At 42.1% G+C, this 13,659-nt stretch overlaps 1 protein-coding gene across 11 annotated transcripts in view; it reads right to left on the reverse strand.

Annotated features, from left to right (window-relative positions):
- mcf2l2 (MCF.2 cell line derived transforming sequence-like 2) overlaps nucleotides 1-13,659 on the reverse strand; it is a 126,624-nt gene that overhangs the window by 20,248 nt on the left and 92,717 nt on the right. For all 11 annotated transcript variants that reach the window (XM_020499167.2, XM_031785967.1, XM_031785965.1 and 8 more), the window contains exons 18-23: nucleotides 2,348-2,417; nucleotides 2,157-2,249; nucleotides 1,884-1,976; nucleotides 1,320-1,445; nucleotides 880-1,098; nucleotides 208-300 (exon numbers count right to left, since the gene is read on the reverse strand). In XM_020499167.2, coding sequence (XP_020354756.1) covers nucleotides 208-300; nucleotides 880-1,098; nucleotides 1,320-1,445; nucleotides 1,884-1,976; nucleotides 2,157-2,249; nucleotides 2,348-2,417 — 694 coding nt within the window. The remainder of the gene's footprint in view (nucleotides 1-207; nucleotides 301-879; nucleotides 1,099-1,319; nucleotides 1,446-1,883; nucleotides 1,977-2,156; nucleotides 2,250-2,347; nucleotides 2,418-13,659) is intronic.

Consider the following 13,659-nt stretch of genomic DNA (forward strand, 5'->3'; position numbering starts at 1 on the left):
CAAAATGTGGAAAAAGGGAAGGAGTCTGAATACTTTCCAAATGCACTGTATGCTACTTAGTAAAGGATGTTGCTGAATCACCGTTTTATCAAGTTTATATAGTATGTATTTAGAATTCTTTAGACTATAACTGTTAATATCAAATGGGAACAATGGATATGTTTTGGAAGTTGTTGTTTTCTACACAGAAACTATATGGACATGTACCTGAATAATATAGACTTCCTCTCTGCCGTTATACCAGACCTCGAACTTCTTAATGTCTCCTTTGACATTTTCTGTGATTCCCACGGCACTCATCTGAAACAAAGGCAAGGCTGTGGTTATTAAACAGGACGGCTTTATATTTTAGATTTACACCGCTGATTCACACTAGGATGCCCTTGTATTCCAATGTGAACTGCTACAGCTTTTTCTTTACAAGCTGAAATGTGTCTTTTCACTTCTTTTGAGCGATGAGTAGCACTATTCATTGAGTTGGTTACATGCACACTAGCCAGCGAGTGGGAGCAGAAAACAAGTTCAAAGGTTTCCTCAAGAAAACAAATGGTTGTTCCAGGATCCCAGTGATGAGAGGTTCCTGTCATCGTAGAGCCCTGTTTACTGCCTTGATTTTTCATGCGTCTAGATAAACTTGAATTGAAATATGGGGAGTGACAGTGAATACCAAGGTTCTCAGGGTTCTTATAGAGCCACTGTGAAGTTTCCATTTGAGGCGGGGGAACTTAGTGTAGGATAGTGGGCAGTATGGCCCTACAGGCAAGCAAATGGACTTTCAATTTCAGGTCAGAAATAGTTCTCCTACACAAAATGTGATGTTTGTATATACACACAGGTTATGTTTGTCCAAAAAGAACTGACCCCACCAACCGACCTTACCTTTAGTGAGTGCTTGAAGCTATAGGAGGGGGATGGCTTCTCGTCCGTGGTCTCCTCCCGCTTCTTACAGAAGAGCAGCATCTTGTTGTAGAGGAACAGGTGCCTCTGCATGGGCTTGAAGCGAGCCAGGTCCTTCACCTTGCTGTGGCCCTTCTTGTGGTCCGTCCACACGTTGAACGAGCCCTGCATTAGAAGCTTCCCCAGCTCACTAAGGTTTCCCTGGGGGGTGAGAGAGACACAGAGGCCATCAGTCCCACACCCACACAGTACACCCTCTATACATCTATACAGCCTAGCTATGACAGTCTCTCTCCGCCCGATTAGTCAAACTCATTTACGGCAGGGTTTCCTATAACTTTCCCACAGCCCAGCAGATCCACTCTAAGATAGGTATCAAACTGATTTTTCAAACCCTTAAACTCCAGCCCAGTGATACTGACCTCAAATCCTGTTATGGCGATCTGATGCATGGAGTCATTGACAGACTTGATGATGTCCAGCATGGTGGCCAGGGCCTCCTCCAACTCAGCAGTACCCTCCTGATTCTTACTGCATTTCAGCATCTCCTAGAAGGGGAACAGAGCCGGTAGGGACAAAGTGAAGTTGGATAAATAATGTATCTTTCAGTGTTTGGCTTAGTCCTACACTAACAACAGACCAAGTCTCAGAATGAAGCCTTTCCAACCACACAGGCTACTGCAAAGAAACCGCTCTAAAACCAACAGCAACTTATACTATTCAATATCCATTCAGCGGTGTCTTTTCAGCAACATGGCTATAGGTACTGACCTATCTGTGTGGTTGGTTTTCCTGCAAGATATCAAGGTGCACTAGGCATGACAAATACATATACTTGAGACTTCCAATCAGATTAGGACTGAATGAAGTGTTCTGCATGTTCGTCCAAGGATCAAGTTTGAGTATAGTATCTGTTATCTGTGTGTTGATGTAGAAGGCTTGATTGTATGCTGCTAAGGTGAGAGATTTGACTGTGATAAACTTGCCTTGAGCATCAGCTGGTACTTGGTGATCCTCTGCACAGGCTTGAGTAAATATGCATCCAGGGAGAGTTTGTGGTCCAGCTTCTTCTGACACTCCTGCAGTAACAAACATCACAGAATGTTTCTAGTTGCAATCATGTTATAATTTCAGTCATCCAAACAGAAAATGTAAGTTTGTCCAATGACATGTTGCTTAATGCAAACTGACACCATTATATAGTGGAATACTATATCATAACCATGTTAACACTGAGACACATAGGGAAGGGGAGTCACCTGGAAAAACAGGCCGTCACCACACTGTCTCCACAGTGCCTCTGATCGGGGCTTGTTCTGACAGTATTTCTCATAGATCTGCAGCTCTTCTTTCTGGAGAGAGACACACACAGAGACTTTGCACTGCAACACACCGTAACAACACAGTAACGGCCTTCAGTTTCCAAATGACATTAACACAAGGAACTCACCCTTTTCAAAAAGCAAGTCCCCACCAACTCTGGCCTCTCCATGCAATTTTCAAGCTCTTTGAAAAAAGTCCTGTGAACAAGAAGGAATAAGTGAACTCAATTACACATTTCCTGTTTGCACTTTACAAGGCACATACATAAACTATAACATTGGATACAATTGCATAGCAACTTCACATTCAGTTACATCAGATTGCCATTTCCTATGCTGGGAAGTAAAGCGGAAGTGTAGAGTAAAGATTGGGTTGGAAAATAATAGCTTGTGGGCAGAGTCTGTGCACTTCTGTTTGGAATGTCTGTGATGTTAGGAAAGCTGGAGATGCCGGTCGGCAATTTTTTTCCTCCTGATGGTTAAATGCAGGTAAAACTCCAGAACCTAGTTGTAGCAGGGACCTTAACGGTTGCCTTATTTCCTGGAGTGAGTGAACTGAGCAGTCGGGCAAGTAAAAAAAAAACTGAAAACAAAAATGGAAGGAATTCCAGTACGCCAGCCTTAAACGGGACCATGTCTATGTTCCCTCAGCCCCATGTTGCAAACCAGGGGTCAGCAACCCAAATGAGAGGAAGAACATTATTCTCTCAATAGCTAGTATTTTTTGGTGGTGCACGGAATGTGATAAGTATATTACATAGGGCGATTCCAAGACAACAGAATGATGCTGACTCTCAGATTCTTCAATTTAAAAAGCATGTCGAACAAAATCCAATGATTGCAAAGTTAAACAAACTATACAACTCTATACACAAGGACTACTTTTATTTCCAGCAGCCTAACATAGCTACAGGGCCTTCAGAAAGTATTCACACTGCTTGACTTTTTTCACATTTTGTTGGGTTAGAGCCTGAATCTAAAATGTATTCAAGTGAGATTGTGCCGCTGGCCTACACCCAATACCCCATAATGTCAAAGAGGAATTATGTTTATACAATGTTTTACAAATTCATTCAAAATGAAAAGCTGAAATGTCTTGAGTCAATAAGTATTCAACCCCTCTGTTGTAGCAAGTCTACATTCTCACCCTGTGTGCAATATTAGTGTTTAACATGATTTTTTGAATGACTACCTCATCTCTATGCCTAACACATACAATTATCTGTAAAGGTCCCTCAATCTAGCAGTGAATTTCAAACACAGATTCAACCACAAAAGACCAGGGAGGTTGTCCAATGCCTCACAAAGAATGGCACCTATTGGTAGATGGGTAAAAAAAAAGACAACATTGAATATACATTTGAGCATTGTGAAGCTACTAATTACACATTGGATGGTGTATCAATACACCCAGTCATTACAAAGATACAGGCATCCTTCCTAACTCGGTTGCCGGAGAGGAAGGAAACCGCTCAGTGATTTCACCATGAGGCCAATGGTGACTTTAAAACAGTTACAGAGTTGAATGCTGTGATAGGAGAAAACTGAGGATGGTGCAACATTGTAGTTACTCCACAATACTAACCTAAATGACTAACTCAAAAGAAGGAAGCCTGTACCGAATAAAATATATTCCAAAACATGCATCATGTTTGCAATAAGGCACTAAAGTAAAACTGCTAAAAACGTGGTAAAGAAATTAACTTTATCTCCTGAATATGAAGAGTTATGTATGGAGCTAATCCAACACATCACAGAGTACCACTTTCCATATTTTCAAGCATAGTGATGTCTGCATCATGTTATGGATAAGCTTGTAATCGTTAAAGAATAAAATCCTAGAGGAAATCCTGGTTCAGTCTGCTTTCCACCAGACACTGGGATATGAATTCACCATTCAGCAGAACAATAACCTAAAACACAAGGTCAAATCTACACTGGAGTTGCTTACCAAAACGACAGGGAATGTTCCTGAATGGCCGAGTTACAGTTTTGAATTAAATCTAATGGCAAGACGTGAAAATTATTGTCTAACAATGATCAACAACAAATTTGACAGAGCTTGAAGAATTAAAAATAATAATAAAATGGGCAAATGTTGCACAATCCAGATGTGGAAAGCTCTTAGAGACTTACCCAGAAATACTCACAGCTGTAATATAATTATAATATAATTATAATAATTATAATTGCTGCCAAAGGTGCTTCTACAAAGTATTGACTAAGTGGAGTGAAATATTTCTGTATTACATTTTTAATACATTTGCAAAAATGTCTAAAAACATATTTTATTTTTTGAATTCAGGCTGTAACACAACAAAATGTGGAAATCAGTCAAGGGGTATGAATGCTTTCTGAAGGCACTATACTGGGGCGTCACAAAAGCAGTATATTTTGTTTACCTGCTACACTGGAAGCGTAACTTTTGGTCAGGGCAAGCAGCAAGACACTTTATCCTATTGATCTCACCGTATGTATTAACTGAAAAGGATGTGGGCGATGACACTACAGAAAGCTATTCATTTTCAATTGAAGAAGTGAAGTGGGCGGTGGGACCATAGGGCGATGCGATCATGGGCAAGGGACATTAACAGGGTGGGACCAAAATTGGGGAAAGCTGAACTTTATGCAAATACTCTGACATAGCATGCTTGCTAGCCGTTTTTATCTCAATAGCAAAAAAATTCTGGGTAACAATTAAATATTGTTTCTCGTAACAGGTTCAGGAATGGCTGAAAAATCACAACATTTATCTAAAATTAACCGTAATAGCACTGTTGGAAGATTTGGAAAACCATTGTCAATCAATCAACAGTATAATAAAACATGTATCTTTAAATTACAATCTGTAGATACTATGCGATTAGACAGGTTCAGAATTTATGTGAAACATCACAGCACAGTTGAAAAATATGACATGGAAATCAGAAGAGGGCGGTTTACGGATATAGGTGGGATGAACAGAGTAGCAGAGGGGTGAGTTTAAAAGCAGTGCAGTGTGGAGTGCGATTGAGATTGCGTCATCTGTGGATCTGTTGGGTCGGTATGGGAAATGAGTGCATCGAGGTTGTATGAGATGATGGTATTGTGAGCCATGACCAGCCTTTCAAAGCACTTCATAGCCACAGATGAGTGCTAAGGGCCGATAATAATTTAGCCAGGTTATATTGGTGTTCTTGGGCACACGGACAATGGTTGTCTGCTTGAAACATGTTGGTATTACAGACTGGGTCAGGGAGAGGTTGAAAATGTAAGTGAAGACACTTGCCAGCTGGTCAGCGTATTCTCTGAGTATGCGTCCTTGTAATCAGTTTGGCTCTGCGGCCTTGTGAATGTTAACCTGTTTAAAAGGTTCTACTCACATAGGCTACGGAGAGCGTGACCACACAGTTGTCCGGAACAGCCGGTGCTCTCATGCATGGTTCAGTTTTGCTAGCCTAGAAGCACATAGACGGTATTTAGCTCATCTGGTAGGCTCACATAACTGGTCAGTTCGCGGCTGGGTTTCCCTTTGTAATCCGTGATAGTTTGCAAGCCCTGCCACATCCAACAAGTGTCAGTGCCGGTGTAATAGGATTCAATCTTGACGCTTTGCCTGTTTGATGATTCATTGGAGGGCGTAGTGGTATTTCTTACAAGTGTCTGGATTAGTGTCCCACTCTTTGAAAGTGGCAACTTCTTAGCAAAGAGCAATTTCTCAAGCAAGAATTTTGCTAGGACTGCCTTGGAATGGTCAGAGTGGGAAAAAAAACAGATGTTATTTGCAGAGAGGTTTAGAACTCTCTTCTTATTGGTTTATTAATTCATTTACTGTGTGGTGATGATACCAAGCAGGCCAAAACTCCATCCCACCAAAACAGGAAGAAATTTCAGTCAGTCTTACACTAAAAGGATATTAACATAATTTTCACAATTTCACAGTATTATGTATTATTCCAACATCATAGTGTGGAAATATATATCTAAACACAGAAAAATCTTGTTTTTCACTGCACTGGACCTTTAAAGTCGATCTCTGTGTGAGTTATGACAGTGATTAAGAAGTTGCAGAATGTTTTTTGGGGGGCTGCGATGAGAAAAAAAGTTTTTCTAAATAAATTGGCTTAGGCTATAAATACATAACGTGACCACTTTGTTTTCTCTGGCCAGATGGGACAGTTATTTCTTACACTACGTTTCTAGTATTATTACCTATAGCCAAAAATAACTCTGGGATATTAGATCACACCAGAAATTCAACTTCCCTGAACTGGACACTTTCTTTGAACATCCCAAGGCAGTTGGCAGCCCCACTCATCCCGTTGCAACACAAAAACGTCAACTCCGGAGAAGAAGTGGGGTTCTAGTCAGACTCAGGTGAAGAGCAAACCATCCAATGCTAACGTGTATATTACAGGCAGACCACAGCGCTCTCGTCGCGTGTGCTGCAAAATAAATGTAGAAATCTATGTAATTCAATTATTGCACCCACACTGCTCGCACGCGCCAACAAGCATCTGCGTTGCCAAGGCCTAAAATCGAAATCGGTTCCATTTCTGATGCAGATCGCGCTGCAAGTCCTGCCTCTCCCATCTCCTCATTGGTTTATAGATGCAGGTACCCACGTGCCATCTCCTCATTGGTTATACCCACGTGGGTGACTGAAATACGAACGAGGTCAGTGGCGTTAATGCACCTAATTTATGAAAGTTGCCAATCGCAACATAAAGTCAAAAGAAGAAAAGGCCTGGAAGGAAGAGAGATGACTAGAAATGATTCGGTTGACCTTTTTACGTGTGGATTAATTGGCGGAGTAGAGGACCTTGTGCATTTCAGGTAAAATAACTCAATGTATATATCCCAGGACAAATTAGCTAGCAACAGCAAGTTAGCTAAATAGGACAAACTAGCTAGAAAGTGCAAGGAAACTAGCTAAAGTGCCATAAATGTTTAATGCTTTTCGACCTGTCCCCAAATCGATTTAATTGGATAAAAATTTGTTTTGATATTTTAATCTGCGTATCTTGATCGCATTTTGTGTGGGGGGACAAAATAAATGTATGCACGATGGCGCACGCGCACAGCCGGTTTGGGTTCCGTGTTACTCTCTAACGTTCAGGAAAATAAAATAGACAAGCTCAGGGTGAGGATCTCCTTCCAGAGAGACTGTAACTTACTCGGTTTTACAGATTCATGGCTCTCTCCGGATATAATGTCCACATCCATACAGCCAGCGGGGTTCTCCTTACATCGTGCGAACAGGAAGCAGGAATTCTCCAGGAAACACAGAGGTTTAGGGGTATGTCTCATGATTAACAACTCATGGTGTGATTGTGGTAACATACAGGAACTCAAGTAATTTTGTTCTCCCAATCTGGAATACTTCACAATCAAATGCTGACTGCATTACATCTCAAGATAATTTTCCTTAGTTATTGTCACTGCTGTTTCGATCCCGCGGACTAGGAAATGTTCCAGGTCGCATCAATGAATAGTATTGTAGTATACGCTGAACTCAGTAACTGGGTTCATCAGGAAGTACATGTTGTTCCTATGGTGATGATTAGAACTTACCCAAACCAAAAGCCATGGATAGATGGCAGCGTAATGCAATTATATTTTTGTCAAAATGACTAAGACTAGACAATCTAAAAAGCGTGCCTAAATGAACAATGCTTCACACTGACAGCGTGGTAAAGAAGGCTCAACAGTGCCTCTTCAACCTCACGAGGCTGAATACATTTGTCTTTGTCCCTAAGATCTTCACAAACTTCTACAGATGCACCATCAAGAGCATTCTGTCGGGCTGCCTCACCGCCTGGTATGGCAACTGCACTGCCCGCAACCGTAGAGCTCTCCAGAGGGTGATGCGGTCAACGTAGTCTCGCTTTGCCATTCCTTCAACATCCCATTGTTGTCACACCTCCCTTGGAGGTCTAGAGAATTTTGCATCGCAATGGGGGTGTGAATGGTCTGCTGGCTCCCAGCTGCAAGATTTTTATTGGTTATTACATTTCAAGAACCCTCCCCCACAAGGCCGTCGAAGGGGGTGTGACATGTTATGTTCATCACTGTTTTCTGACCAGGTAGGCCATATTATGTAGAAAGTTGTTCCATATGCTAGATAGTTTGCAACACTTCAAAAGATGTAAGAAAAGACAGAGAAAAAATGTAATTCTGCTTAGACAGAAGTCTGATCTATACAAAAAAATCAAGTCGATGAAGGCATTACAACGCCTCTGCTTGATCACTCTGCAAAGAAAAGAGACGTTTTGGTGTGTCTACCTACAAGCTATGGTAAAAGTTTAGTGTGTCAAGTGTAGCCGACAATCCGCGATTTATTGAAATTGAAAGTAGAGAAATCGATGGTAATAGTAGTTTATCCTCTGATGTCAACACGCGGGTCAAAGTGAGATGGAGGATGAGAAAATTGCCAAGGGTGAATACACGATTGTCTTGGTCCCAGCTTTGATGTACCTTTACTGACCTTGCCTTCTGGATGATAGCGGGGTGAACAGACCGTGGCTTGGGTTGTTGATGTCCTTGATGATATTTTTGGCCTTTCTGTGACATCTGGTGCTGTACGTGTCCTGGAGGGCAGACAGTGTGCCCCCAGTAATGCATTAGTCAGACCACACTACCCTCTGGAGAGCGCTGCAGTTGTGGGCAGTGCAGTTGCCGTACCAGGTGGTGATGCAGTCCGACAGGATGCTCTCAAATGGTGCATTTGTAAAAGTTTGTAAGGATCTTAGTGGCCAGGACAAAGTTCTTCAGCCTTCTGAGGTTGAAGAGGCACTGTTGCGCCTTCTTCACCACACCGGCTGTGTGGGTGGATCATTTCAGATTATCAGTGGTGTACAGCGAGGAACTTGAAGCTTTTCAACTTCTCCACTGCAGCACCATCTATGTGGATGGATTATTTTCCTGGCACCACTCCACCAGGGCCCTCACCTCCTCCCTGTAGGCTGTCTCATCATTGTTGGTAATCAGGCCTAATACTGCACTGTCGACTGCAAACTTGATGATTGAGTTGGAGGCATGCGTGGCCATGCAGTCATGGGTGAACAGGGAGTACAGGAGGGGGCTGAGCACGCCCCCTTTTGGGGCCCCTGTGTTGAGGATAAGCGTAGTGGACATGTTGTTTCCAACCTACTCACCACCAGGGGGCAGCCCGTCAAGAAATCCAGGACTCAGTTGCACAGGGCAGGGTTCAGATCCATGGCCCGAGCTTAACGATGAGGTTGGAGAGTACTATGGTGTTGAAGGCTGAGCTGTAGTCAATGAACAGCATTCTTACATATGTATTCATCTTGTCCATATGTGATAGGGCAGTGTGCAGTGCGATTGCATCATCTGTGGATCTATTGGGGTGGCATGCAAATTGGGTCTAAGTGGGTCTAGGGTGTCAGGTATGGTGGAGGTGATATGATCCTTAACTAGCCTCTCAAAGCACTTCATGATGACAGAAGTGTGAGCTACTTGTCATTTAGTTCAGTTACCTTTGCATTATTGAGTACAGGAACAATGGTAGACATCTTGAAGCAAGTGTGGACAGCAGACTAGGATAAGGAGAGAATGAACATGTCCGTAAAACACTCCAGCCAGCTGGTCTGCACATGCTCGTGGACCTTGTACTTGAGATGACACACAGATGTTCATGGAAGTGTCTTTGTTTTACTGCACATCAGCCAATGAGGGTAACCCTGACTAAGATCGACAACATTCTGAGAGCAATTCCCTTACTTTTATGAATTTCGGATTTTCTTTTCTGCTTTGCCCATTGCTGACGTGAGATAGACAGTAGGGCTATTGCATATCATTACCTTGGAGGTTTTTGGATATGATGAACACTTGCGTGATGATGATACATACAATTACAGAATATTTTCAGTTCAAATAATTACACAAATAAAAGCAACAAAGAACGTAATGTTATGAAAGTAAACACATTTTGTGAGTCGACATTGTCATTGGTTTCAGTACAACGTCTTCTTTCTCTTTTACATTACTTCTTTAACGGTGACATTTAAGATAATTTCCATTCTAGGATCTCAGCACTACAGCTGAAATCAACTGTTTGTGACCTCAGTCTGCATACCAAATGAGCAGACAGTTTGTTCTTCTCACGGTTTAAGTTCAGTTTGTGGTTGCTGATCCACAACAGTAGTTCCTCATAGTACAATTTTTGCAACAGGCTTATTTGGAAGTTCTGGAACTTGGGTAGAACCTGCTAGTTGTCAAAGCAAACACCTTCTGATCAAGAAGCACACTTGCTAGACGAGAGTGCTTTCCAGACTCTTGCTTCAGCTCACGGTCTTTAGCAAATCGTTGCAAGAGGTGGTCTCAAATGGTCTTGCTGACTTTCTGTGCAATATCAAACTGGACATGTGCCCCTTGACATTGGATGAGGTCTTTTGTGAGGCGCACATGGTATTCGCAGTTCTTACATCAAATACTTTGGTATTTCTCTGTGCCGATAACCTTGAAAACATATACCAATTATTTCCAAAGGACATCTACATATCCGTGATTTTGAACTAGAACAGTGACATTTAATAAAAGGAAAATAAGGTTTTAACATCTGAGACTGACATGCATTATGCAACACATTTGCAATGATACATTTTGGTGCCACATAAAATGGGCTTTATCAGTTACTTAATTGTCAAGGAAAAATACAAACAATGTATAAATGATCTACGCTACAAATGTCACTATGAGCAACTGATTATATTATTCAATGTAGCCTACAAATGTGAGCCTGTAGGACTTGTGCAACACTGTTTTTAACCTATATGATAAGTCTACGAATAGTGTAATGATTAATACTGGGATAAAAAACAAACAATAGTACACCTGTAGCTGCATGGCCTATTGCATTGACAAACGTTATCTGTAAATACCTACTGGATGTTGTTAGAAGGTAGAGCACTTTTAAGTACGCAGTGATCACTTTTGTTCTTGTCAGAACCGATGATGCACCAAAAACCGGTGCTTGTAGCGGTTGAATTCCCATATCTGGCGGCTGGTCATCTGTCGCTGGGGTTGAGTCCCTGAATAGGTCTCGTCTCGCCGCACTCTTCGTATTTTCCTGAGCAGACACTCTTTTGGTACTTATGGAGGGTCGAGACAGATCGAAAAGATGTGCTGCGGCTAATTATAGAACTTGCTCTTTCCGTCACAAAACAGACCATTCTTTCCACGTCATTGGCACTTCTTCATACGAGTAGAAGATTGCGACAGGAACCATATAATTTACTGCTTTTGAAAACCCACCACTCAGTGTGACAGGTCGCATTATCTATACTAAAGCCAGTGTGTAGTCCGGTCGCAATAAAGACGATTTACCTTGCAAAAGGTTGTTTTTTCCTGTTACAGTTTCACCACAAACAAGGCATACATCAACATATTTTGATGGGGTTTTAATATGCAATTTCATGGACATACTCACACATTGTTGCATTTACGACACTAATCTAGTGAGCACCTTTGATGCTCCGCCCAAGCAAGGCATTTGATTGGTTTGACATGTTGCGTGGCGTCACTGATTTATACCTGGTTCCCACCCATTTCTAGCTGACTCTGTGCCACAGACTTCCTGTTTAGGGAAGTCTGGTTCTCAAAAAGGCTACAACACATCATCAGAGCACATTGCTTGCCCTACAGGATATCTACAGCACCCGGTGTCACAGGAAGGCCAAGAAAACCATCAAGGACCTCAGCCACCCAGGTCTTGGCCTGTTCACCCTGCTACCATCAAAATGGCGGAGACAGTACAGGTGCATCAAAGCTGGAACTGAGAGACTGATTTTATTTTAATTTCACCTTTATTTAACTAGGCAAGTCAGTTAAGAACAAATTCTTGATAAACAGCTTCTATCTCCAGACCGTCAGACTGTTAAACAGTCATCACTAGCCAGCTACCACCCGGTACTCTACCCTGCACCATAGAGACTGCTGCTCTATGTACATACTGTAGAGTCATTGAACACTGGTCACTTGAATCATGTTTACATACCGTTTTGCCCACTTCATATGTACATAAAGACAAAAAAAGACAGAATGCAAAAAAATATATAATAATTTTAAATAATAATTTTACGTCAAGGACAACTAAAATCATAACAGCAAAGCCTACTGTATATGTTTGTGTGCATGTCTGGCACGATTACATGTATGTGTGTGTTCTTGTATGCGTTTATTTGAATGAGAGTGTGTGTATATATGCATGTGCACAAACACCTGCACGGCATCAGCCTCAGGCAAACTGGCATTAGTTGTAAAAAGACTACCCGTCAGTGTTCTTCCCAACTATTTGCAATCTGTATGGCACAGTTGACAACATACTGGTCCTCAAATGAATCTGGTAAACTTTCCTAGTTATGCTATTTTTATTCCTCTGCCAGTTTTGATCATTTATATTGGGCAGACAGACCAGTTCCCTATCTCCTCCCGCTGCCTCCTCCATTTTGGGGGTAATGCTGTAATCAATTGGTTGTACTCTTGGATTGAGCAGACCTTCCTGTACAATTCTGATAACTCTACCATTCCAATTTACAATATAATTTAAGAACAAAATACCCTTTTCAAACATCTTTCCCATAAATACAGGTATTTTATCAACCAGCACATTTGAGTTCAGCCATAATATTTGTTCTTCTTTCAGGGGGATGAAATTTTAATTGTAGCCAGCTCTGCAATGCTTGTTTGAAAAATATATAATTTTAAATTAATTGAAAATGAGACATGGCAATCTGCACAAAGGCAAAAAGGCCATGTTTAAACAATGGATGAGCTTTTCTTAGTAATCTACTTGAGAACCATTTAGGGTTCAAGTAAAACTTTTGAATAAGTGAAGCTCATGTCAGGATGAGCCTGCAGGAAGGTTACCACATGAGGGAGGAGTATGTCTTCCCGGAACGCACAGCGTTGAGATTGCCTGCAATGACCACAAGCTCAGTCCGATTGTGCTGTGACACACCACCCCAGACCCTCCACCTCAAAATTAATCCTGCTCCAGAGTACAGGCCTCGGTGTAACGCTCATTCCTTTGACGATAAACGCAAATCTGACCATCACCCCGGGTGAGACAAAACCACGACTCGTCAGTGAAGAGCACATTTTGCCAGTCCTGCCTGGTCCAGCGACGGTGGGTTTGTGCCCATAGGCGACATTGTTGCCGGTGATGTTTGGTGAGGACCTGCCTTTCAACAGGCCTACAAGCCCTCAGTCCAGCCTATCTCAGCCTATTGCGGACAGTCTGAGCACTGATGGAGGGATTGTGCATTCCTAATGTAACTCAGGCAGTTGTTGCCATCCTGTACCTGTCCCGCAGGTGTGATGTTCGGATGTACCGATCCTGTGCAGGTGTTGTTACACGTGGTCTGCCACTGCGAGGACTATCAGCTGTCCATCCGGTCTCCCTGTAGCGCTGTCTTAGGAGTCTCACAGTACGGTCATT

The sequence above is a fragment of the Oncorhynchus kisutch genome, linkage group LG13, assembly GCF_002021735.2.
Source record: "Oncorhynchus kisutch isolate 150728-3 linkage group LG13, Okis_V2, whole genome shotgun sequence".
NCBI classification, from domain to species: Eukaryota; Metazoa; Chordata; class Actinopteri; order Salmoniformes; family Salmonidae; genus Oncorhynchus; species Oncorhynchus kisutch.